The sequence below is a fragment of the Meleagris gallopavo genome, chromosome 11 (genome assembly GCF_905368555.1).
Source record: "Meleagris gallopavo chromosome 11, MGAL_WU_HG_1.1, whole genome shotgun sequence".
Lineage (NCBI taxonomy): Eukaryota > Metazoa > Chordata > Aves > Galliformes > Phasianidae > Meleagris > Meleagris gallopavo.
Window position 1 is genome coordinate 10,900,970 of NC_139414.1, and position 27,552 is coordinate 10,928,521.

The following is a 27,552-nucleotide window of genomic DNA, read 5'->3' on the forward strand; positions in this document are numbered from 1 at the left end:
TCTCTTTTGTTAATTTTCAACTCCAGGCACTGAATTGCATTAAGTGTTAGCTGTATTAAAAAGATAAAAAAATAGCTGCATCAGATAAATACCTTTTAGCATGAAATGTGCCAGTAAGAATACCAAATTCACTCTAAACCTACTAGAAATAAACTAAAATCAGTTAATTTGGAGAAATAGAGAATACATGTCGGAAGAAAATAAAACAAAATTATCAATTAATGTGTGGAGAGACACAGGCGAAATAAATATATCAATGTCTGCAAACCAAGCCATTAAAAAAGATTTGAAGAATCTCTGTTACAAAGCAACTTCTGTTGCAATATTAGTGAGCAACAAGAGAAGGTGCATTGGAAGCTATCTGAATTGAGGGCTAATAATTTGCTTTACTGGAACTGCCATTGTCATGAACATCTAAATTTTGAGCTAGATTTTCTGAGGAAAAAAGTAATCATTCCAGAGAAGCTGATGATGATCAGAAGGCTGGCCAAGCAGAGCACAAGTGAAAGGAAGTTGCAGATGACCTGATTTTGTCTTATCCCAGCCAAAAGGAAAGGAGCAACTGTTGGTGACATCTACATTATTCACATATAAGATCATACTTAGCTTTCTAAATTAATAATTTTGGGATGATCTCATCTCATACACATTACACTTATTTCTACTTCAAATAATTTGTGAATGGTGTAGCTAACTGCTCAGAGTTTACTAAAAATAATGTTTTTTTGTTATGTGAGTGGTTGCTTCTGCTGGGTAATATTTCCTAGAAAGGCTATGGGAGAGGCCAGCCTGGAGCCCAGCCAAATTTCAGTTTCCCAGTGGCTTCCGAGCAACAAAACCTTGTACAAACAAAATTCCAAGAACACCAAAAAGACAAGTCCCTTCTCTCAATTGATGCCATGCTATACTCTTAAGCTCTAAATACAACAAAAAATGTCAGATATTTTAATATATATTCATGTTTGTGCTGAGTATAATGTAAAAATAAACTGGCATCTCTTATTTCTTCAGTCTGTTCCTGTCTATGCCTTCATCAGAAGTCAAGACTGTTGACTACTGAAATAGAGAAGTCCAACAAGGAGATGTTTTCCTACAAATAACCAATAGCTTTTTTATTAAACAGAAGCCATAAAGTACTCAACAGTAAATATTTTATAGCCAGGGCTTGTTCTAGACAAAAGCTTTCACTTCTGAACTTTAAGATGTGAGACTATTAGTATTTAATATGCAAAATAATATACATTAAAGGAAAAAAAAAAAAAAAAGTGTTAGTGGATGCACCATTATAAAGGATTTAAAAATCAGAAATTACATTCCCATGTTCCGGGCTTCTGCTTGACTCAGATTTTCTTCAGGTCCAACAATTTTTATATTTCTGATAATGTTCTTGGCTTTTTCCCAGAATTTCTTGATGTGCTTTTCATGGTAAACCTCCTGTAATCATGTTAACATTGTTTATAGTGAATGAAAAGTACAAATTGCTGTGAATCATAAACACAGTGTCCAAGAACAAATTGTATTCTATCCTAAGCAAACAGATGGTAAGCAGTATTTGAAGATAATCCAGTATAGCTATCATCAAAAAAATCGAGTGCTTCAGTCCAAAGTTTTAGCAAGAAAACCCAACACGTCAGCAGTAAAAATCAAACCTGTACATCCAGACCAGTTATGCAATTCACAAACTGTTTGTGCAGCATTTTATCATGATACTTGTTTTACAAACATCAAACTCCATCCTCAACCTCACTGGCACAGAGAGATTTTTATGTCACTCCAGAAGGGCTTTAGAGACAAGGGAGTTGCCACCTGTGGTGTCCAGCTAGAGGACAGCTGTGCAATGCCCCAGCTCCAGACCACAACTCCTACTCTATTCTCCCTAAGAAGAGAGCAGCCAGTTGGAAGGAATCATTCAGTGCTACCAAGATGGTCAGGAATGAAACCACACTCAAGAGTTGCTTACAATAAGGAAATTTAGAATGTCATCAGCCTTGGCTAACAAAGTAGACAAAACAACTTGGTGGTATCATTTCTAGAAGCAATGATGGTGGCAGAAGAGGTTGAGATTAGAGTTCAGTTGTATTCGTCTATTATCTTGCTCTAAAGTGATAAAACCAAATCTTATTTTTTCAATCAACTAAAAATGCTGTACATTCATCCTCTCAGAAAAATAGTCCCAGTGGTTGTCTCTTTAATTTCTCATTACCCTACCCCTAATTTAAGGGATCTCAGTAGTATACAATGCTTCCAGACCACTGTCCTCATTGTTAGGCTTTGCTATAACAGGTAACTTCATAGTAACTAAAGGTGATGGTTCTTTCCCACCTATAATTAAAAAGCTATTCAGTCTTACATTCATTTTGAACATCTTTCAACTTCTGGCTGAAGCAATGAAACCTAGCACAGTCTACAATTCCTATCTGCAGATCATATTTATGTCTTTAAGAACTCCTTTCCAAAAGGCATTGATAACTTTAAAACTCAGCTCTGCGTCTGCTCTGCTCTGTTACTCAGGACTGTTGTGCTATGTTAACAGTGTTGTCTGCCTAATTAAAAAAACAAAATTCTAATTTTTTCCTGACATTCATCTTGCAACCCTGTTTGTCCATGAGACTTGCACATATCTGTCACCTCACTCATGTAAATAGTAATACTGATGCATGTCACTAGTGAAGTATTAGTATCACCAGATCAAATTAGCAGAAACCATTAAATATATTTCAAAAACCAACTAATCTATACTGCCATTCAAGACCTATCTGGCCACAATGGTCTTTTCCCTGGCACCCAGCAACAGCATCATAAGAAACGTAAATGGGATATCAACAACAAAGTGAAAAGCAAATCCAGTGAGAACTATTGTTATTACATCAATTAGTACTTCTCTCAGAAGCATACAGCTTAAAATTCAATTTCTAAGTAGTTTGTTTCAATAGATTTCAGCAAGTACTGACTGAACTTCATTTCACTACTGTGTTTTTTCCACTTCTGTATAATAAATTATGAAACGTTATCTCTTCCTATGCACTTAAGAAATAAGCATACAGAAAATCTGTATACTTTTCACTTGCATTTTTATTCATACCATGACTTCTATAAAATGAAGCTTTGCAGAATAGTAAAATTATACTTACATTGTTATGAATGAAAACACTGAGAGCCTCCTTTGGGTAATCCAGAGTCAACAGTCTGTCTAAAAATTTAGGTAGGAAAGGAGTGGGTTGTTCAATGAAAACACCAATTTTTACGCTGGGATATTCCTAAAAAAAATAATGATATTTTGACACAACCGGTAACTTTACTTGCCTTGTTTCTAATGCTACTTTTATTAAAAAGCAACTAATGTCATGCTGTAATAAACTTGACTGCACAGTTTTGAAATGGTCTAAGCCAACTAGGTCTGATGTGCTGTTACCCATGTTTTTGTTAATTATCTGACAAAGCAAAGATAATGGATTCAGTATCACTGGAAAACTTTTTGAATTCCAATAACAGAAACTAAGAAATTGAAGCCCAAAACTAATGTAAAAAGATGTGTAATTTTTTCTCTATTAAATATATTTTAACAGCAAAAAGCACATAACTAAATATACCTAAGAAATGCATAGCAAAATTGTTGTGGTTTTGTTTTGTTTTTGAATAACTTGTATATACATGAGAGATTTACAGGAAAGCATAGGGAACTATTTTTAAAAAAGTAATTAAATGATAAAGAATATTCAAAATATTTCAGTCATTAAGACAAAGACTGCAAAAGCCTTGCACATCCTTTTATATGCACTATGCCCCATAGCTATCATAAATGAGTTCTGCATTACTTCCCTGCTTATTGATTTTATTGAGAGCTGTAATAAACTCTAACCAGAGCGTTTCCCCTTACACCAAATGAAGCCACCACTTCATATCAATTCACATCTTTTAAAATTCCTGTTTTCCATGGGTTTGACGCAGAGATCACGGCTGCTAAAACAAACTAGGCAGAACTTGTGTGTTCCTAGAATACATTATTGCATTATTTGAGACAAAGAAATTCAACATTCAAAGGTCTTTAAACCTGAACAAATGCAGTGATTCAACAAAGCTTCTTTCCCCTTCCAAAATGGACAGTCCATACAAATATCTAAGCCTACCAGGGGCTCAGAGAGAAGCCTTATATGCGTATAGAAGACTGCAAGTTAGTTTTCCTTGAGCAAGCCTATATTTGCTTGAAAAGCATCTGGATAAACAATCAGCACATGTTGAGTTTTCACAGTATCACTGTCTGCATTGGAACTCCAGAAACAAATTGGCAAGTGTGCTAGGAAACATTACAACACCAAGTGTTTACCCAGAATGCCTCTTATTTATGACTTCATCTGCAAACCCAGCAGACATGTACGCAGACAGCCCAACAACTTCAGAACAGCTGATGAAGGTATGAGCACCCACACGTCCTGAAAGCAGCAGCCGCAGCATTTGCTGGAAACTACCCCGTTGTGACTGGAGTTGGACTGATACTGATAACACTGATCACAAGTGATGAGGAAAGCAGCCTGTGCCACTGGGTTTACTGAACAAACATGCTAATAATAGTGCTGCTATCACAATTCATTCTGCATATTTTTCTAATTCAAAGCCATTTCATTATGATTTCCTGAGGAAAGAGAAGCAGGTTACATTTGGATCTGCAAATATTATAGGGGCAAGCACGAATTACTAATAATCCTCCAAAATACAGGAGCATGAACTGATTGGCTCCAATGTCTACACTAAAAGTCAAGAGTGTAACAAAAGCAAAAGTGTTTAAAGGACTAGAGTTTGACATTCCTGCAAACTGCACTGCCATTATACCTCCTTAAATTAGAGTTAATTGATCTGGAGCATCATTCCCCATACTTATAAGGAGGTGTGACTGCATTATCTAAATTTATGTCTGAATGAACAAGTTTAATCCCCAGTATGTGAGTTTATCAAGTCTGAGCTTTGGTTCTTCCCAACTGTGCCCTGGGAAAAACACTTCAGGAGCACCCAGGCTGCTCTAAGTGATATTGCATTTTCTCTGACAGATTTTCACTCTTTTACTAAAGGACATACATTCCACCTTTTAAAGCTTATTTTTTCACTAACAGTAAGAAAGTATGTGACAATTTTTGAAGAAACACGGGGCAGCACTCTGAAGCCATACTGCAAAAGAGTTGCCAATGCAACGCAAGGAGCAGTGAAGTCATCTTTGCTGCTCACATGCGAAATTTTCTACACTAGTAAAAAATCTCAGGATTTAAGCATTAGCCAAAGGAACATTAAATTTGTTGTTCAGTTTAATTTAGGCGATTAAAACTGTATTACAACTCAAATTGTCCCCAGGGAGCACCTTGGATGCTACTGCTCAACCAGCAGGGCCCAAGGTGATGCTTCTATCCCCTCCACCTTGCACATACCACCCTGGCCTTCACAGTGGGAAGTCTTCAGAAAATATTGTTACTAAACTTATATGATGGGTTGAAAAACAGGTGTCTGGCCATTGCATCTTCCTCTGATGTCAAGTCAAGGTCTGCAGGTCAAACTCAGCCCAAGATGTTTGAACAGCAGCAGCTAAGTTCATCAAGTCAAGAACCTATGTCAGAATTCATCTGAAGGAACTCAGGGCTCATAACAATTTGGCATCAACAAAACTGATCCTGACTTTCTTGTGAAAAGAGCAACAATGAAAAAGTCTTCAGGAGACATGAGCGCACCAATACATAAAATCAAATAAAGCAGTATGAGAAGGGCAATTGCAACCCCAGTGCCAGTTACATGGGGTTCTCGGCAGCCTGATCTACTGGGTGGCAAACCTGCCCACAGCAGGGAGGTTAAAACTGGATGATCTTTAAGGTGCCTTCCAACCCCAAACAGTCTGTGATTATATGATTGCTTTTTATTCTAAAGATTTCTTGTTAAGTAGCAACCAGCCAGGCCAGAACAGAAAGCGCATTCAGAAAATGAAATACTGCTTGTACTAAGAAATGCCAGAGGTAAACACTTCCACAGAGGCCAAGGAAAAGTCTCACTATTTCTGCTGGCAGAGTGAGTGAGGTATGATGTCCAAAGAATGAGCTACAGTAAGGAAGATCCATTCCAAATAGATGTACTTAAACTATACAAAAAGCTATCCAATAAATCATTGCAAGTTACTCTCCATTAATGGCTTTAAGTTTAAACTACTCCTTAGGCAACACCTTCAGATAAAACTTAACTTTTTTCCTCAGGTAAACTTTAACATATAGCTGAGAGTGCAAAAATTTTCAGCAGAACATCAGAAGAATGTTCTACCTTCAAATTAAAGATGTATGTGTAAATATATATGTAAATTAACAGGATGTGAAAGTGACTACAGTTCCTGCAATAACTTTTTGAATTTATATTCCATTCTACAAGCTCCTTACTGTCCAGAAATTGTCACACTACTTTCAGTGCCAAACAAACCACCACTTCTTTGGTGCTATCCTAAACCCTCATGACCCTCTAAGCTCTGTTCTCATTCATATCTTCACTACAGACAAGAAATGAAATACAGTGAACAGAGGATCTGAGGGCTTTTGGGGAAGGGGTTAGATTCAGCAATACTGGGGAAACCTATATTAAAATGCATGCATGAAATTATTTCCACAAGTATTGGCATTTTCAGTAAATTAAACTTCCTTCCTTATAGTTTCATATGCGAGACAAAATATCCTCAGGTGCCTACTAAACATAAGAGTGCATACCAAAGCCTTTTTGAATCAGAAATCACTACATACTTATCAAATGCTTTCAAAAGGGTTTTGCTCTTGTTTCACAAGTTTTCTTACCGTTACTGTTGACAGATCCAGCATGTCTAAATCACAAATACTGCATCCAGTTTCCCGTGTCCAAGCATTGGGAATATAATTTCCCAAGTAATTCAAGTAAATCTGGTAACAAATGAACAATTCAGGTAAATGAGATGTGTAGACAGCTGGTGATTTTTACTCTTTACAGAATTCAGGCTTAATAATTTAATGTCTTAAACCTAAAGGCAAATGACTGTATTTTTATCTAAAAAAGAAAGTAACATAAAAATACCTATCTTTTCTTATTATTTACAAGCCAGAGGTGATATCCTCCTAATTTCTACATTCAAAAAAAAAAAAAAAACAAAAAAAAAAACTGTAAGCAGACAAACTACCAACTAAATGCATGCAAGACTTACAAGAAACAAACTACAGATCCAGCTCTCAAAAGCTGCTGTGCAAGTTTTCATGCCAAAAGATGATTCTAGTTAATTCTCCTAAATCTTCAAATCAACACTTTAAACAAAATGCAGAGACCGCATTGAAAAGCACATAGAAATTGTAAAATGCATATTTTCATGATGTATAATGGCAAACTATGCCACGACTCGAAACACATTCTATTGGCTAGTTTCTAAAGCAGCATCTACCTTCTTAACACTTTCAGAATTGGCGCTGAACAAAATGTGTACTTCTGTGGATGGACTGCCTGGGTTGCCCTGTCCTCCTGGAAGTTCTTTACTATGAGAGTGGTGAGGTGCTGGAACATGTTGCCCAGAGAGGTTGTGGATGCCCCATCCCTGGAGGTGTTCAAGGCCAGGCTGGAAGAGGCCCAGGGCAGCCTGATCTAGTGTTAAATAGGAAGGTTGGTGGCCCTGCCTGTGACAGGGGGGCTGGAGATTCGTGATCCTTGAGGTCCCTTCCAACCTGGGCCATTCTGTGATTCTGTAAGACTCTTTAGCACAGTCTGCGGCAAAAGAACAAGGGGAAATGGCTCCAAGATCAGGGAGGGTAAATTTGGGTAGGACATAAGGAAAAAGTCTTTTATAGTGAGGGTGGTGAGGCACTAGAACAGTTTGCCTAGAGATGTGATTGATTTCCCATCCCTGGAGACTTTCAAAGCAAGGCTGGATCAAACCCTGAGTAACCTGATCAAGCTGCGATGTCCCTGCTCATTGCAGGGGAGTTGGACCAGATGGCCTTCAGAGGTCCCTTTCTACTCTAAGGATTCTAAGGTTCTATGATTCTTCACTAGCTTTAAAAATTGTTTTCTGGTAATGAACAAATTAACATCAGGTTATTCACTCCTAATATCTCTTGCTATCGTGAATTTGGGAGTGGAGTGAGTTGTTTCAGCAGTGCTATCAAGTTACTGTGACAACAAAATAATGATGTAGAGAGCTGCTAGAATGGTTTGTTTACCCATGCAATTTTTATTAATATTAATTAGAAGTTAGTAGTGGTCGTAACTTTTTCAGACAATTCCATTGTTTTTGCCTGAGCTAAAATTGCTGTCTTTGCACAAAACCACGAAGAAAATGCCACTCACTTTAGTTGGACCATTTCCGAGAACAGTGATCGGTAATGTTTCATATGCAGAATTCCTTGCTCTTACTTTCCCTTCTTCAAAATTCAGATGAACTTCATCTGCAAATTAACAAGGATCATACCAAACAGGTTTATAAAAAGATAAAATTTCAGAGTTCTCTAAGTTCTTGCTGGTACTGTACATCCTATTGTTGCTGTCATTGTCAAAGATATTTATATGGAAGCTTTTTTTGGTTTTTTAACAGACCCTCAATTCTGAATGCTTTATACCAAGAATTACATGTTACATTAAACTTCAGAGTTTGCCAACAGCAGCCTTCAAAATTTGAATAAAATCTGCTTAAAAACTTACTCTTGAACAAAGGAATTTATAAATAAATCAGTTATTTTAGATATGATCTGAATTCAAAGCTGTTACATAATTGCAGGTTAAAGGTAAGGAAGGAAGCTTGTACAAACATAGCTTCCAATTTTAATTCAAGACAATTAAAGAGAGGAAATTACTCATTATTTCACAAATTATTACACATAACATCTAAAATGCAATTTTAATTACAGGAGTGAAGATGATAATTAAGTTTGTGAAAGGCTGATAGAAATTTGGTTCCTAATTTTGGAAATATTGATAGCTTCATTTATTTATAATTATTTTTGTTATTTTAAAATCAAACTTCAACCAGGGGCTGAACTGGAAATCTGGTTTAGCCACCCAAATATTTCATCACAACAGAAGAGCGTATGTTTAAGGAACTGTATTGTTGGTTATGCAATTAAAGTGTTAATAACATGGTTAATGAAACACAACATACAAAACATATGCTTACCAACAGCTCCATTTAAAGTCTGGAAAATAGCACACTTGTGGTCCAAAGTAATGTTCAGGCTTTCCTGAAATAAAAGTAGCAAAGATATTGAGGTATTCTAAAAAGCCAAAGCTTTTACTGAAGTCCTACAAGATCTGCTAAAGTTACAGCAAATTAAACAGGCCAAACTACCTGACATACTCAGTTCTCAAATGGAATTCTTAGTTTTAAACTGTTACGTTTTTCCTAGATTCCTGACTTGTGCAGTTGTGTAGCAATTAATTTTACATATGCAAAAGCCTCATCTAAATTTGTAGAATAAAGACCATGACTCTTCAAAGAAACTGCAATTTAGCAGGGTAGGCTAAGTAAGAAAATCTATATCTTATTTTAGAAATATTGACAGTTCTTGGAACACCAACAAAACACACTAGCAGTTCTTAAATCAAAAATCACTGCATTTCACTGTTTCAAAATAACAGTGACAAATCTGAGTATCATGTCAGAATAGAAAATACCTTTGCTCAAAAACATATTCCTAGTACTAAATAATTAAACTCACCTACATTCACATTTAGTGAATGTTCAAAAGTTTTCAATACATTGAGCAAAAGACATATCCTTTAAAATAGATTTAAAAGCTGTTATTTAGATATGAGTACTTTGTTTCGAAACATCCAAGATTTCCTTGCATATTCTACAGTTCTGTGTATTACTGCACAGAGGATCAGTACTTAAGAAGGGTATAGAATCTCCACAGTCCTGGATGTAGCCAGTACCTTATAGGCAGTACTATGGGGATGTTTTGAACCACTGTGTAGTGGTGCACTGTGCAGAGGTACACACTTTTTGTCTAGAAGACAATCTGTTCAGACAGCTAATTACATTACTTGTGAGTTTGGTGCAGAGTCAGCTTGAGCGTCTCTACACACTGTCCTTTCAATTGCATATCTTGCATCTGACTTAACTTGCATAAAGACAATTCAAACATTTCTGTACTTGTATCTAAACATGCCCTACATCACAGGCATAACTCGACAGAGCTTAAAAGAAAATACATATATTTCAAAGACTTTAGACCTGCCTAACGCACCCAAGTGACCAAAGTCAATCTCAAAATTCTGAAATATCAGCTTCTAGAAGTCTTCTTGCATCAAAATGTTGTTTAGCCTTTTTAACCCACTTTTTCCAATACCCAGCCCATGCCTCTGATCTACTGTTTTAATGCTCCTAATCAGCACAGAGCTTTGTTAAGCTAGGGCTAGGAGAGGTCTCCCCCCACAATTTATGATGCAGACTTATTGAACATATCTGCATAAAAAGCTGAGGAGTTGAATGCAGTTGCAAGCAGGACCTGAAATGGCAACAACCCAAAATCTAAAAACTCTGGATCAGCAAGCAGTTCAGTGAAATCCTGGAAAAATGCCACATTCTCTGGCTGTCAAACTGCAGACTACATGGGACCCTCATTGAGATGAATGTGCCTAACCATATACCTCAGAGCTATTATTTCTAACAATGAAGCACAGCCTGCCTAGATCTGCAGGCAGCCTGAAACTGTATTTCAAGTCATGACCCTTCTGAAGACTGTTCATCACTCTGACAGTAGGAACCTCTGGAGAACAAACACCACTGTCAACATGGCACTCAGGAAAGAAGGAGACAGCATTCTTTTTATTTTTATCTCCTGATGTTTTATGAGGAGCAGCATGTCATTTCAAGCAGAAAGAAATGAGAAAGCCAGCCACTACCTACCCTCGCCAATGGGTCAACATAGATTTTGGTGTAAAACAGCTGGTCATCGTCATTATCCTGCAGATCCCATTGCTGCACAATACGATTTATATACGGAGCATAACCAATAAATCCTGCAATATTAAACGCACAAGTTATTTCCATAAAAAGCACTTCTCTGCCAATGCTGTCCCTCAGTCAAGGACTTCATTCAAAGTGTTTGGTGCCAATGTATGAAATTCATACAGTTTGGCTTAAAAATCTAGTTTTCTGTGATATGCATTAGTTCTGTTCTAAAGAGTTTGCAATTACAGGTTATTTTTATTGTAACATTATTTTAAGGTAAAAAATAGCAAAGAGACATGTCCAAGATGGAAACAGATATGCTTCAGATGGTCTAGAAAACTCCAAAGCATGAGACTAGGCTACTACTGTTCCCAAGAAAGAAGCCCACTGTAGAAAAAAAGCTTCATTTTCACCAGTCACTGAATCACAGATGGTTGAGATTGGAAGGGAGCTCTGAAGATCATCTAGTCCAACCTCCCTGATCAAGCAGGGTCCCTGTGAGCACATTACCCAGGGTTGTGTCCAGACAGCTTTTGAATATCTGAAGGAATCACTTCCTACTGGCAGAGAAGCCTGAAACTAATCCTGCCAGAACTACAAGTGGAATTCAATTTGAACCTGAAATGAATTATATTCAAGCCAAATCAAAACAAAACAAAAAAACCCAGACAGATTTAAAAAAAAAAAAAAAAAGAAAAGAAAAATAGGGATGATAGCCTGATAGCCTAGGCAAAGAGAGAAAAATGTGGGGACACTCAAGTCTGCAGAGTGCCTAGACTGTTTACCCAGGTAGAGGGAAGTACTGAGCTCTGTAGCAGATAAACAATGTCAGAGTCAATGCACACATGTATTAATCACCTGCAAAACGATTAACAAAGTTGGCATTTAAAGGAGACTTCAGAATTAACACTGCATTGAGATTAATGGGAGTAACCCACACTTCTCTTGAATCAAATGATCCAAGCCATGCTGAGGGGACAGGCAGTCATCACCAGCATTTGTGCACAAGGTGCAGAGATACCTTAGAAACCAGGGTGCCAACAAGGCAGGAAATTCTGTGGCCCAGCTCATAATCTGTCCCTGTAAACAGCATGTACTACCTTGTGCTTCTACCCCTAGACCAGCAACTGGGTGGTCCCTGCATAGCACTTCATTGCAAGGCATTTATGCCCCAGGCTTCACTTGATTTACATACTTTACACAGCGGCATTGCCAAAAGTACCATGGGACTTCGAAGGAAATCTATTCCTGAGAACAAAAGAGCAGACATTCAAGGGACAGAGAGTGGTAAACAGCAAATGCAATCTTCAGTGAGTTCTCCACTGTTCTTCAGGAATACCTACACATATAAATACATAAAAGAAAATGAAAGCGTTACGCTCAAGTTCAAGATTTAACATATTCACAAATCACATTTACCTCCTGAGTTCAGGAATCGTTTTCCACTCCGGACCGCAGGATACTTGTCAGCTAGCCTTTTATCTGGCCAAATTAGTCCATCTGCTGCAAACACTACTTTATGATTTGTTTCCTGAAATTTCTTTAACAATTCTTCAGGTCCTCCCGCAAAGATTACATCATAGCTGAAAACGAAGAAAAGATGTCCACTGTTGGTTTGATTTTAATGATTCTGTGTTCAAAGCAACAAATGGTTTGATTATTCAATTTTTTTAAATCATACAGACAGCCATTTTTTTCTGAAAAGTGACTTACTAAATCCTGCAGTATCATATGTAAAAATCCTAAAATCTTCTGGGAAAATAAGTCCTCAACCAATACTATTTAACCAACAGTATCCCCTTCCATTTCCATTTATTTTTCTGAGCCTTCTACATTTCTTCTTCCTTCAGAATTTTTCTACCTGAAACTGATTTTCAAGTTTCATGTATTTTGAGTAATATATAAGTATGCATCTTTAAAAGAAGGTGTTTTATATTTAAAAGGAAAAACATATACATTTGTAGATGATTTACTAGGAAACTTGGGATGATCTTGTTCCAAAACACATTGGCACAGACTTCTGTCTGACATCTCCTCAGGCATGTACATTTATTTCTCAAAATACATTATTTCTCAACACGGACTATCGTTAAACTGTGCTACATCTTCACAATATTTAAATTTTGCTTTAACTTTTTTGATGTGCTGAAGACTTCAGAAGACCCTAAACTTCAAAATATTTACTTATAAAAGTCGCCTATTTTTTATGTATTCATCAGATTTAACTCCTGATTCTCAATCACAAAGACCAAAAGTTGGAAAGGCTGATATTTAAACCGAGGAGTTATCCATAAGAGGAGGTCAGCATTAGCCAAAAGCAGAAAATGTGAAGTTTTGGCAAAGGCCATACAGTGATGGAGTAGCATGAACCCAGCGGTTCCTTGCTGTAGAACAAATTCTAAATCAAATCCTCTGAAAAACCACAAAATGAATGTAAATGATTAAATAATTTAGAGCATAAGGCTCCTTTGTTCATGCTTGAGGCCAACATATAAAAGCATTAATGCACAAAACACTTCTAGGTTCATTTCACATGGCATGAAGTGAGGAAATATTGGGACCACACTATAACAGACTAATCTCTGGCTGAAGAAACAAAATATCTGAATTTAATGGTAGTGTCTCAGCTGTTATGTTTCTGGGGATATTCTTATTTCATGCATCTGCCTTAGGTACCTAAAATCTGCAGTCCTGAAATAGAGTAGAGGAAAGGTACAGCTACCAGCTCCAAAGGTCTCATTTTTATCAAGATTTTGTTCTTGCTAAGTATTTAAGCCAGGCTAGGAGATAGGACAGCAGTACCCTACGAGCAGTAAACAGAATTTTTTGCATTGCAATGTGTTACTCAGCAAGAGTGCCAAGAAACCAACCCTTACTGCCTTCTGGTGCTTCTTTGTTACAGTTCTGAATTATTTAAAATGTCCTTTCTTCAAAGGGGATTTCATGCAATTGGACTAAGAAAACCGAACAACAGCTGGCTTACAAATGCAACGGATCTCCACCGCAGAGCAAAGCATGAGCCCTGGAGAGGAAGTGTTATGTAGTCTATATAAAGTAAGTGGGGTTCTGCAAACCTTCACTGTTTTGTTTTTCTGTAACTTTGGCAGAAGAATGTATGAAGACAAAAAAAAAAAAGAAAAATGTATTGTACATTTTGGAGCTTCCCCAGTTTTGCAAAAACTGCCTGCTTCTGCCCAAAATATACAGAACAGTACTTTCCTCCCTTTCCCATTCAGCTAGTGCAGTCTGATTCAAAGCCAGAACGGGCCTGAAGAACAAGCAAGAAAAAGGAGACAAGTTGAAGACAGACAAAAACAGAGATTTGTCTGAGGCTTTAACTTAATAGCTTATGGCAGGCTGTGCTTCTCCTCTTTGATCAGGCTAGTGCTGCTGCTGCAATGATTTGCAGCTGCAGGAAGGAACCAAACACCCCTGGAACGTTGCTTCCCAATGAGTGTCATTCTGGAAAAAAAGCCAAAGCTGAGCAACACGCTGGGCTAGCCACAGGCTCTGCTCGGGAAAGGGATATGCTACTTAGTGCAGCACAGTTCATAATACAGAACACAGCACAGAGCTCAGCTCAGAACAGCTAAACTGTATTAGCAATTATTGTAAACTTTACATACAAAGGGATATTATGCAGGGGCATGAGTCTATGAGTATGTACATTTTCCACTAATTTCTGTGGTTCTGTTTCATCAAGAAGTAACCTGCAGGATTACCCTACACCGCTCCCCAAACAGCCTCCTGCTCCTCACTGCTAGTTCTCATCTGTGGCTTTACACAGTTCCATTTGTCTCTGACAAATGGAGAACTTCTAGAGCCAAACTGAAACCTATCTATTTGCTTCGCTTCCCTACTATGTCAGACACAGCACCAAATTCCTATCATAAGGAAGATCCAATTGAGGTCTACCCCACTGAGACCATTGCAAAATGGATTCCAGGACTATCTGTGACAATTATGCACATGAGTTGTGTTCTAGATTTGAATAGGACTTTAGAATTGGACAGAGAAGAATAAGTAGAGATATATCCAGAAAGAGGCAGGTCATTTTGACAAGCTGGAAAAGCTCAGATACTCTTATTTATTCTTTGTAAATCCTTTCGATTAACTAGGAGGTGGACGGGGTAAATAAAGGTTCCACAACTCCAGTCCCATTTCCTGAAGTTCCCAGATGGTTGATGTTCAGAGTTGGAATCCACCCAGCTCTCCTCCTTTTTTGGCCCCAAGTCACACCCTCTGTGCACCCAGCGCCTTGTCACAGCTGGGAAGTGATCACAGGGTGCAGATCTTCCAGAACTGAACGTGCAACTTTGCATCTACAGCTTTATAAACAATAAAGACCTGTTACTATTTGAGCTGCAAGTTAAAGAGTTCCATGTATAAACAAGGGGGATTTGCAACCAGCAATGCAGGTCCCATATTTCATATTATTTAAGTGAACTGCTAGACCACACACTTAGTTGTTTACAATCTATTTCTACCAGAATCACACCTTAATTGCATTTTCTGCGTATCTCAAAACGGTTATCCCTCATTTCCTGGCAAATGTTTTAAAAAATGATCGAGACTTCAACAATCTTCTACAACACAAGCAGATTGCTGTGGGAGTTCTGGGTGAACAGTCACAGCACCAACCATTTCAGCCCAGTCTGTGCTGGCCGTTAGCCAGTTCAGTCTGAAACAGTCCAAAATAAACCAGCAGCTAGCTCTCACAAAAACAAACCTAATTTAAATTGTATTCCATCTGCACCTAGACACAAGCTGACCACTAAAAAAGTTGAAACTATTTCCAGAATTGCGAGTCACATAAAAAACACTGCTCAAAAAATAGCAAGAAGCTGCACAAACAGTTCGTTGTAAATTATTTGCCTAGTTACAGTAAATAAACCAGGAGATTCCTTCCACCCCCCACCAAGATTAATATCCCAAATGCTTCACAGAGAATATAAAGAAAATACCTGAAAAAGAAAGGAATTTCCTACAGATATGCTACATTTCTCGGTGTTTAAATCAATAACAAGGATTCCTGGAAATCTAAAGGCTCATTATAATTAAAACATAATGCTAGAATCAGAAAGAAAAATATTTTTTTTTCCTACTTGGAGTCTGTCCCAAAAGCTTTAAATCAACATGTATTTGGGATTATAGCCTTCAGGAACCTGGGAGGCTTGAAATGGCAAGTTTTCAAGACAAGAAAGATGATGACATCTGTACTTGAACACACATGGTCTGCTGTACTCTCATCCATCGCCCCCTCTTAGACACCCCATCCTGGAGATAATAAATTATGTTGGAGAAATTTGAGCTATACCCAAATCAATTTAAGTACTTCACCATATAGGGAAAAATACTGAGGCATTGAGATAATAAGCTAGAAAACAGTAAGATATATAAGCAGTAAGCGCTAAGTAAACAGATGATTTATCTGAGCCTCTAGTACAGATCAAAACAATTCCCCACATTATTCTCAAATACCTTTCAGGTTTCGCATGATCTCTAGAGCACCACGAGCATGTACATATTGATTTTTACAAAGTTACTTTTTCTACTTATTGAACAGAAAACTGCTAATCAAGTTAGTAAGAAAACAAACAAACAAACAAGAACGTGTAGCTCCAAACTGTATGTAACTTTTAAAGTTACAGAAGTGTAAAAATCCATTTCCCATATAAAGCTTGCTCAAACTGCTGAAGGAAAATTCAGTAGCAGACATTCCAAGATGAGCTGGTAACAGAGTGTGAACCACGTACAAGCTCCAGACCTGCCCTCACAGCCCCACATCCTCTTTGTAGGATTCCTTCAGTGACCCTAGCATGGGTGTGAGAGGCCTTGGTGGCTGCCATGAGCTGGGCCCTTAGCTGCTCTCAGCATTCTCTTGTCACACACAGGAAGAGAAAAAGAAAAAAAAAAGTAAACATTCTAAACCCCTTGTTGTGTCCCCTGCTTTCTGCAACAGAAAGAAGGCTATCTGGCCTCCAACAAGGATGCTCAGGCATAGCCATGCTGTGACCAGTAATCTGGCACCCACAGCAGCCCTGTCTCCGTGCTTCCATCTGCAGACACAGCAGGCACTGGGGGGGGCTGTATGGCACAGTGTCTCGCTTCAGCTCTCCAGCACATTAAAGGAGTTGTCTCACTGTATGCTTTCCTCAAGTGCCTGTTTTCCAGCTTCCTCCATGTCACTGTTACTTCATGGAAGGAGATCACACTCTGGTCTCTTCTGGCCATATTATTTCTGGAGCTGCTTTTGCCAGTCCCCCAGCTCCCAGCCCTCAGCCACATCCCACACTACCGCAGTAGAATGAGGGATGGATGCACGATTGCCTGATTGCCTGAAAGCTTGTCAGCTCCAACATTTTTTCACCCCCTCGAGGCAGCAGAACTATGAGCAACTCTTACATCTGTAAATCCTTTTAAAAAAGCAGTGATTGCTCCAAGCAGAATCTACTATTTTTATGAATGAAAAAAATGGGAGCAAACATTCTCAAACAAAGAGAGGGTCATGCAACTTTCAACATGTCACATCAGCTACTTCTGTGAGCGCAACTAAGCTAAAATGTAATGACAACAAGCCAGGTTTGCTCACCATTCAACAAACATTACAATCAAGTCCTCTTGATCAGCATAGCCCTGTATGCCTTCTTTCAGCAGTCGGACTTTCTGCCCTCCACCAATGGAGTTTGCCAACTCACCACCTTTCCACTCTTCACCTTTTCCAAGTACCTGGAATAAGTAAAAAGTCTTTTTTTTTTTTTTTGCTGGTACCAAAAAACAAGAGGCTTTTGAAAGCAGACCCTTATTGAAAACAGATGTTAAAGCAGAAGCAATGCATTAAAGCACAGCAAGCCAGCATTTCCAGCATCATAAGTTTTCCATGTCTGAAGCAGCATTCAGCATGATGACATCACTGCAAAAACATGAGACAAATTTCTTAACCAAATAAGAATCAAGCAATTGCCTGCTACCACTGTTTATTTAAACACATTTCCATCAGAAAAAGGAAAAAATGAATAACGTTTCAAAACTTGTATTAGAAGAACATTCTGAATGAGATATTTAGAAGACAATTTCATCATTTTAGGAACAGGAAGTATTGAGGGATCAGGATATTACTAATACAAATTCCAAGCTCCAGTATTCCTGACATACCCCCAGTACACTTTCATACAAATGAAGGATAGATTCCCCAGTTTACAACTGGCTGCTAAAATCAGTTAAACAACATTTCTCTGTGGCCGAGTGACAATTTTACCTTAGCACTTTTGTGGGTTTTGAGCCTTTGAAAGATAAGATTTTTGGAACTCCTAAAACCTGAAAGAACTGAATTGCACGCTGTTTTAGACAAATTTGCAAAGCTAATAGGTGTATGCAGAGCCCAGGCTCCTCAAGTGCTTTAGAACAACATTAATTTTAGGAAAGGTTTTCTCAGGTTTTCAAGTTCAACAACAAAAGTCAAACTTCAGAGACCAAATCATTTCCTAATTACAAGTCAGACACTGTGGTGAGTAAGCAAGCAGAAGAATGTCGTAATACAATCTGAATTCCTGGATTTTTTTCTTTTGTAGACAAAAATTGTGTGGAAAGTTACAAGATAGCTAGGGCTTTTGCTTTTTCCCAAGGTCATGTAGAGGCCAACTTCGGTACGTGACGTATGGAGACGGGGAACAAGACACAAGAGGCTAGGAAAATCAATAGAAATGTTTTGTGCTCTCATTGAGTTACAGGGTCTTGGGAAACAGAAGGAAGCCTGCAGTTGTGACCCTCCCTCTTTCTCCACAGCAGGACTCCCACCTTGGTTAAGCAGGATGGGAACACTCACCACCTCCTGTGCCGTCAGTACAGCTTCCAGCAGCAGTTGTGCAGCTGCTCAAAACAAAAAAGTTGCACTGCAAGGCCAGACTAGATGATAAATCATGACAGAATGACTGAGGGACCTGACCACAGTATCTACTAATCTTCTTTCACTCCCATGGGAAGGTTTCAACACATTCAGTTATTACTGCACTGTTTCTACCTTAAAGGCTGTGTCGTATGACTACTTGGCACGAGAACGTACGGTACCTTCACTGTGTAGTTGAAGTGCTTTGCAGTTTGCATGAAGCGATGAAAGCCATCGGTTTCTTTAGTTGCTACAGTAAAAACTAGGAGGTTATCTGTGAGAGAAAAAGAAGGAACATATATTAAGTTTTCAGGCCACAGTTACAACAAAAGCACACTATATCAAGTGACTTCACAATTTGCCTACAGCTGATTCCAAGAGATGAGGCAAATACACTGTCATGTTATACGCATGAGACATCACCAGACAAGAAATTCTACAGACAAAGATGCTGTATTTAAAATTATCCTCAGGAAGAGGAAGCAGAGAAGTATCTGCTCTGTAAACAGCTAACTCAAGAGATGAAAACAAAGCTAGTATGACCTCTGGGCAGGAAGGAATCTTTGAAACAAAAATAATTTATTACTACTCCATCTGAGCTAATCCTGTCACTTCTTGTCTCATGAATGAGTGGTAGCAGAGAGCTTCACCCAGCAGCGAACAGTGAACACCACAGAGTCCAGCAGGCTGCACTGACTGCTTTTAAGTCCTTGGACAGTGACAAAAGAGCATGGGTTTTTGTTTTATTCAGAATCTGGTGTCTGCAAATTATACTAGTACTAATTTTGTCTTCTTACTGAATGCAAGCAAATGACCATGCAACCAGTTTCCTTTTTATATCCCAGGGCTTTTGACACAGTTCAAGTAGGGCCAAAAATTCCCTCTAAACAGCTTGATATTCTCCTGATTATACTATTGAAAACATTCTGTACTCTGCAATATGCTCCATAATCACGGTACACAATTCAAAGCTATCGAAAATATAAGATACCTATCCAACATTGAGTACTTAATCAGATCTGCCTGGATCCCAGAGCACATTGTAGTTCCTCCATTTGGTCTCAGTTCAAGCAACGGCTGCCCTCTAAACAGAGCCCAGGAGATCAATTGGTACAGAAAGTAAAATGAATCACCTCTAATGGCTATACCAGACACAGCGCCTGTTGTTGCCTCACTTTTCTATAAAACATCCTCTGGGTTTATCCTGCCCAGCACAGTAACATTTGCTAGAAATGGCTGCTGTGAAAAACATTCCTATTAACCCTTTGGTCTTTTCCACTAGTGCAAACTTTGAAGTCTATAGGCACAGAAGAGTTCATCCTGAGTGTACTCAAGTCTGTCACAGCCTACTATTTTATTTTTGTTTGATGCCCACAAAATTGACACACAAGGAAGCAGCCTGCTTCCCTTTTCCTTCATATAAGAAATGCACTTGCTAGAGATGGCGATGCTTGACAGACAGCTATCAGTATACTTTAGAGGGTACCAATGAGCAGTCAAGCCAGCAATAATAGTTGTATTAACACAGACATAACTTGAAGAGCAACAACAACAAAACAAAATAAAACAAAACAAAAACACAAAAAAATAAACATTCTAATGAAATTCTAATGAAATCTGTCTAATACAACTGCAGCAGGAAATCTATGGAGATTGGTCTCAGGAGCCACTGATTTCTTCTTTTCCTCCCCCTGTGAAATAAGACAGATATGGTATGAGTCACCAGCTCACTCCCACAAGCACTCCAGCCAGGTCAGACAGTGATGTGATAGTCATTCTCAGCTGCAGCCATCAGAGTACCATGAAGAATAGCAAGGATAAGGAAATCATATACAGTGCTTTCTTACCAACCTCAGTTTTCCGTGACCTAGACATGATTTCTCTACGTCTTCAAACACTAGATTGTTTCTTAACCTCACTCTTAGCCAGTCATCCACCAAATTGATGTAAACCTTACACAATGACAGCCCCCCATACCAGCACCTACTCAAAGGAAAACACTACCTTGTTTGTTTTGAACAGGCCTTCTACAGCTGTTGCTTGGTGCTGCCCAAATTAATTATTGACTCTGCCATACCACACTGATGCTCCTGCAGTGCAACGTGCGTCAAAGAAACTGGCAGTATTTGAAACTCTTCAATCAATTTGGTATGGACACCCAAACATTATGGAAAGACAGTTTTAAAGGGTATAGACACCACATTTTTCCAGCCTGAGTGCTAGCAGCCTTTTGTGGTCAAGAGTCAGAAGAAAATCCCATGTGCACACCTAAAAAGAGCAGGAGGGCCATCCCAGAGAATTCCAATGCAGTGCACTCACAGGCACACTGACTCACAGATGGACGTAAGTTCAGCGATAATGGTATGATATGTTCTTCTAAAGGTTGTGCAATTTAAAGTAATTCTACAGAAGTCACCACAGAATGGATGAAGAACATGACATCTTAGATTATGGCTAAAACAGCTGGAGACAGAGGGTAGGATTTTTTTCTATGGAACAGATTAAGGAAAGTCTGATCATACTAGACTGCACCACCAAGCCAAGTGAATCCATTGCTGACAGTTTCCTAGGAGAACAGTCAAGCACTGACTGTAACTGCAAAGTTTGGTTTGGGATAGACATTTTTCACACCTACTGCTTCCTGAGGAATGCTCAAAGCAAGGATTTCAAAATCAGTACTTGACAACATGGTTTAAGTGATAAAATGTGGGCCACATCGGATTGATTTTATTTTCTCCCTCACAGTCACTAAGTGTAACAAAGACTGTCTTAAAGAAATGTACAAATACATTTTAGCAAAACAATCTACTATTCTTTAGGGGATACTGTTACTCCTTTTTAATGAAACTCATAGTAATTCCACCTATACCTTGTTCATGCATTTCAAGATTCAGTGCAAAATTCACACAAAAACAAAAGGAACCTGTATTGTGCTCATACCCAGTAAATCTAAATAAGCTGCGTGAGTCAGTTTTGCAAATAGTCACAGAACGGACAGGAAGCTATTTTTATAAAGGTACTATTTACTTTGTAAATGCTTTCTGTATACTTGCCAATGGTCAGTTTTTTAAAGTTACAGATGAAGAGTTTTAAAAGGTGTTATTTCTGTGTCACTGGATTTTGTGTGCATCTGGTATTTAAACAGTTTTAAATGGAGAAGAATGCTGTAACTACAGAATTTAGAATCTCAGATTCTAAATAGACTCTTCACAGAATATTTAGTCTTTGGAGTTCTGTTTATTCTGCTTTCTTGCTTGATTGGTTGTGTGTGCACGTGTGAGCATCTGTTTTAAATAAAAGAGCAAACAGAGTATGATTTTATCCTGTTAATAGAGTGCCTGAAGAAAAGTACATTAAATGACAGTTACCTTGGCACATTATATAGAGGATTACTAAACAAATGAGGAAAGTAGCTCCTTTTTCGTCTCACTAGCAAGATATTGCAAAATGTTAACAAAATTCCTGCAGGCTCCTCTGACTTGATTTAAAAGTGATAACTTGCACCAGCTTTGCTGGCAGAAAAGATGCGTGTTTCTTCCTGCGGAAGTGAGCAAAAAGGATGCTTCTGACCATTACTCCTTTTTAACCCTTTAACATCATTCATTTTTGAGTCTATTCCTCATTCCCATTTACGTACAATGAATGGGATCAGTGTTCTAACGGTTTACATCCAATAACACGTATCCAAAGCAACTTTCAAGAACTCCCAATAAGGCAAGTGTGCAAGTAAAACACAGGTTCTGGGGGATTGATTACATCCAAGCCTCCATTCCACTTTCATCACGTGCTTGGCTACATCTGCTTTAGATGCCATCATGGCCCCTACCACAGCGAGCAGTTCTGGTGGCAGAAGGAGCACCTGACCTGTGTCAGCAGCATGGCTGTGCGGGCTCCCACTGTGTGCTGCAGCACAAAGCTGCCCCCAATTTCTCAGACCCTGAGTTATGGCTGTGGCCAGGTGTTTGTTTTTCAGTGAGAGAGACAAAAAAAAATCCTTCACTCAAACACCATGATGACTTCTGGCTGAAGCAGCACAGTTCCCGCTTTACTGTTGTTTGGGAGCAAACCCTGTCCTCCACACAGCAGCCTACCCACAAGGAGCTCTGCGGTGTGGTCTAACATCCACACTTGATCTACCCAGTTCCTTCAGACTGACTATCCCTCTCACAGCAGGGATGAAGGCACATTCAGTAGTGTTTTCCAGAAGTAACAGCATCCCCCAAATACAAACACAGATGAAACCACGAACGCAGCAGGCAGCCAGCACCCTGCCCATTCTCAGGCCCGGGCTGCACGGCAGCATGCAGCCCACAGCCACCATGGCAGACACAGAGGATTGCTGCCTGGCACTCTCTGCCACAAGTGAAATCGGTCTGTGTGAAAAGGAAACGTAAACCCTACGCAGAGGTTCAACAGGAAGGCATGGGAAAAAAAACCTCGGAAGAGCTTCATGCCAGATACGAGGGTGCCGATGTTATTACAGTGCAATTATTCCAGACAGCTTTCAGATAGTTATGTTCACAAAGCAGCTGTTATGTTTTGAAAACAAGCCTGAGAGCACATGTTTGGCCACGGGAAGTATATCCAGTGTCAGGCAGAACTCATTTTTATGTGCAAATTAGGAAACGGTTGAGTACTCAAGTAGTGAAAGACAACGCTGCATAAAGAGCTCATGCAACATATTAGCAAACTCAATGACTGTTTATCGAAACACTTCACTCCCTCACTCAATCTTTTGGGCTGCCACCATTGGGAATCTGCCTCATAAATACGTATTTCCAGAAATAAGAGCTGTAAACCAGTGCCTTTGTTTCCACCGATTTGTGCGGAGGTCTTAGCCATCACTGCCGCGGCAGGACTGCACTCAGTTGCAGTGACCTCTCTGCTCATACCTTGGCAGAGGAACATGCAAAGCGCTGCAGTTGCTCCTTGTACACCCACATGGTTCTTATTTATCATGAATGAACACTGACAGAGATTACTACATAATTTCTACCAGGGGTTGCGGGCACTAGTACAGTAGCTTTAAAGCAGCCAAAAATGAGGATATTGCTTGCAGCCATATGGGAGCTGACATTCTGCTCTTGGATTCAACTGCCGAGGACTTCTCTGGAATAGGAGCGTGCAGTAAGATCAAAGGACATATGTGCATAGTACTGCATTATGCCATCAAAACCTTTGCCTATCTGTAAAACTAGTGGCTTATAATAGTAAACAAGGACTGGTTTTTGATCCGTGTCCTGGTGCCTATAAAACACAGCCTTATTGCAAAATAATCCACCAAAGGCTTCCAGCAAACAAATGAACAAATTGCTATAGGCTACGGAAAAGGCTTGGGAACTGAAAACCTAATAGGATTTAAAAGTAAATAAACTATATGTATACATACATGCAAAGTCAAAGAAAAGCTGTATTATTACAACCCTATTCCAGGTAGCCTTGGCAATTATCTGTGTGACCTTAATTTAAGGCATAGTCTGACCATTTATTCGGAAGGCAGAAGGCATGCGAATGCATTCAAGCACAATAATGAAGCTATTGTGGTTGTGTCTGTTATGTCTTCCACACCTCCATAGATGTGGGAGATAAACAGAAGTCAGTTTTCCATAAAAATCAGACTGGATTTAGCTTGCCTTACTCTATGTTGGAGCATGCTTCTCCATCACTGGAGAGATGCACTAAAATGCACCACAGCTGAAAAAGCATTTTCAGTTTGGATTCCTCCTCTGTCACAGTTCAAATGCATAGTAACAAGGAATGTCTAAAATTACGCTCAACTGAGAATTAGCTATCAAGAGTGACACTAAACAGCTTTAGCTAGCAACTTCAGACTTCTGACTAAACTTTGATTATGTATTCTTTCCACAGATTAACTGCTGGGGGGGGGGGGGGGGGGGGGGGGGGGGGAAAGTTTGGTTGGTTTTAGATTACATTTTCCTATCTCCTGTTTTTCCCAAGGCAGACAACCTACTCCATGGGTGTCCAACCTTTTGGCTTGTCTGGGCTACATAGAGTGAAAAGGAATTGTCTTGGGCTGCATACAAAATATATAATATACGTAAGGCATGTAAAAAAACAAAATAAGTTTGTTTTGTTTTGTTTTGTTTTAATTAAAACATTTTTAAAAGAGCAACAAAAACATAAAACCACTAGAATATTTGACCTTGTTTTGGGGAAACCAATGCATCAGTTCTATTTGATGGCAGAGGTTGCAGTTCTCAAGACGTTCGTCAAAGATTTTGTGATGAAGTTTTACTCTTTCTGCACTTCATCCTTGAAAACATTTGTTTGGAAGTGTGCCTGCTGCAAAAAAGAGATGATATTATTCTATGGTATAGAATTCTGGTAAAGAGACATGATCAAATTCTTGAGTTGAATATCTGATGGAATGTATAGAGTTGCCACTTGGAAATTCACAGGTAACGTATTTATGTCAACTGAAAATGGAATTGCAAATTGCCGTCCCCAGCCATGCACAGCACAGGAGCTTGATGTTCCCAGCTCCTAATGGGAACATGTCCTAATGGGTATGTCCCAGCATGTTACCAGCCCTGCTCGGGAAATATGTCACTTTAATATCATTGGCCTGATAAGCATGATACCACAAGCCTGAGTTTGAAAAAAAAAAAAGAATCATAGTGCAGGTCAACAAGCATGCAATGAAGGTATGATCCACAACTGGAATTCTAGACCTAAATTTTTCCCATACATCATGATAAAGTGTTAAATTTTGGAAGAATTAAATGGTATTTAGTAGCAGACTACAACTGTACAACTAACCTCTTGTGATGCCTTTGACAGATGAGTTATATTTTTGGAAGATACACTGGAAAAACTAAAATACTCTACAGTGTATTCTAAACAAGATAAAAACATGGGAATCCAAACAACTGGCTAATATAGTCTTTTTAAAAATATCATTTATAGATTATTTTCTGGCTTTGCACCCAAAAAAGCTAAACAACATACAATAGCGAGTTATCAACTAATTCCTGAGCTCTGAAAGAGCTTTTAAAGCTTGTGCTACATTTTCTTTAAGCCCACAATAGAAAAGTAAAAACTGAAATGGATCCTTGGCCTATGCAAGACTGTACACCATCGCTGCTTCTTCAATATAGTCATAATAACAATTCTCTTCCCATGCAGTTTTGATGACTTCACTAAAACTAATTATTCCATATTCTTCTGAGACATGTTGAAGCTCTGTAGATAGGAGGTCACTGGTGGTGCCAACAGCCATGCCCTTTTGATGTTTATACATTGCTCACACAGTACGCTGAAAGCTCAAAGAACTGTTAAGTCATCTACAAAATCTGAATACAAGAGTACTTCCACAATTCAGGTTTCTAGAACAAAATGAGCTTCCACTTATCGCACAGTAAGACAGTATTCAACTTCTTGAAAAGAATATTCTTATTTATTTTTTCCTCCAGAGTCATAGCCTAGACTTGGAGTCTTAAACAAACATTTAAAAACCCACACACTTTAAAAAGATGACAAATGGAAACAGCAGAAACCCATTATATGCAATATAACGATGATTATAAGTTATACCTACATACATATACTTGGTTAATGTAATCCAGCAGTAAACAAACAAGATCTTAAGTATACAATGCATATGTTTAAAGTTTGTGTTTTTCACATCTACCCAGTGTCAGTTTATAGGATGTACTTATGGTCAAAGAAAGCAGTAGGTCAACAGAACAGTTTCTGGACAAAAAAAGCTGCTGGCATAAGGAGGCAAAAGATAGAGCCATATGACAACTGTTTATTTTCCCTTAGGATTCTGAACAAATGTACTGAGTTAGCAAACACAGTCTTTCCTCTTGAGAAAGAGTTATTGAATCACACTCCAGGAGAGAAAGAGATGATTGGTGCAGAGAGAACACTATTTCATATTTGGAAGTTCTGTTGTTGCTTTTGGTTTTTGTTTTGTTAGTTTTTAAATCTGATCTATATATTATAGAGTTGACTTCTGTTCCGCACAGAACACTTTCCTGCATGCCACCACTCATCTCACAGCTTACAGCTACTCAAAGGTGCAGGCTCATATCAAAGTCCCATTAGCTACAACCACAAGTACCTTGTAACTCTGTATCCTCCAATATTTACTATCATGACTGGGTTGCTGTGGATGAGAGGTAACATGTCTGAAAAACCTCAAGAACGACAGGAAATTGAAAAAAAAAATTATAACAAAAGATGAGATTAGAATTAACAGATAGCAAGTAGAGTCATGGATTGCCAAACATGGGCTGCATGCTATTCACGTATGCCTATATGTGAAAGGGATTTCTAAGAGTCAACGCTTCAAATTAAACTTGAGTGCCAGATTTAGAAGAAGCAGATCTTTCTGCACAGACTTCTCTGAAAGTTAGTTCTGCTTTCCTGTTTTAAAAACCTCTTGTTAATCACTGCATTTCTGCACTTGCATATCTTACTACAAAACACAAACTGCAGAACAAATATTTATATCAGTTGCAAAACAGTGCCAGATTCTACTTTGCTAACTGTCAGACTTTAACTACACTTTAAACCAGATTGACTAAATTAAAGCAGATATAATTCTGCCTTTATAATGGTACAAGCACAGTCATTATAGAACTTGCGTCATAGGGTTATTTGTAAACGTTCCTAAAAATCACAGAGCAACAGATATCAGTAACAGGACTCCAACACCATTTCTGGCCACAGAACAGAACTAGAAAGGGCAGGAAGTTTTCAGCAGTTCTCCCAGGAAAGAAAT

At 38.6% G+C, this 27,552-nt stretch overlaps 1 protein-coding gene across 1 annotated transcript in view; it reads right to left on the reverse strand.

Moving 5' to 3' along the window:
* PLOD2 (procollagen-lysine,2-oxoglutarate 5-dioxygenase 2) overlaps nucleotides 1-27,552 on the reverse strand; it is a 48,029-nt gene that overhangs the window by 13,733 nt on the left and 6,744 nt on the right. The window contains exons 2-10 of the mRNA XM_085232786.1: nucleotides 18,986-19,077; nucleotides 17,511-17,647; nucleotides 12,338-12,501; nucleotides 10,874-10,986; nucleotides 9,140-9,203; nucleotides 8,317-8,414; nucleotides 6,807-6,908; nucleotides 3,132-3,257; nucleotides 1,313-1,434 (exon numbers count right to left, since the gene is read on the reverse strand). Of these exons, the coding sequence (XP_085088912.1) occupies nucleotides 1,313-1,434; nucleotides 3,132-3,257; nucleotides 6,807-6,908; nucleotides 8,317-8,414; nucleotides 9,140-9,203; nucleotides 10,874-10,986; nucleotides 12,338-12,501; nucleotides 17,511-17,647; nucleotides 18,986-19,077 (1,018 nt within the window). The remainder of the gene's footprint in view (nucleotides 1-1,312; nucleotides 1,435-3,131; nucleotides 3,258-6,806; nucleotides 6,909-8,316; nucleotides 8,415-9,139; nucleotides 9,204-10,873; nucleotides 10,987-12,337; nucleotides 12,502-17,510; nucleotides 17,648-18,985; nucleotides 19,078-27,552) is intronic.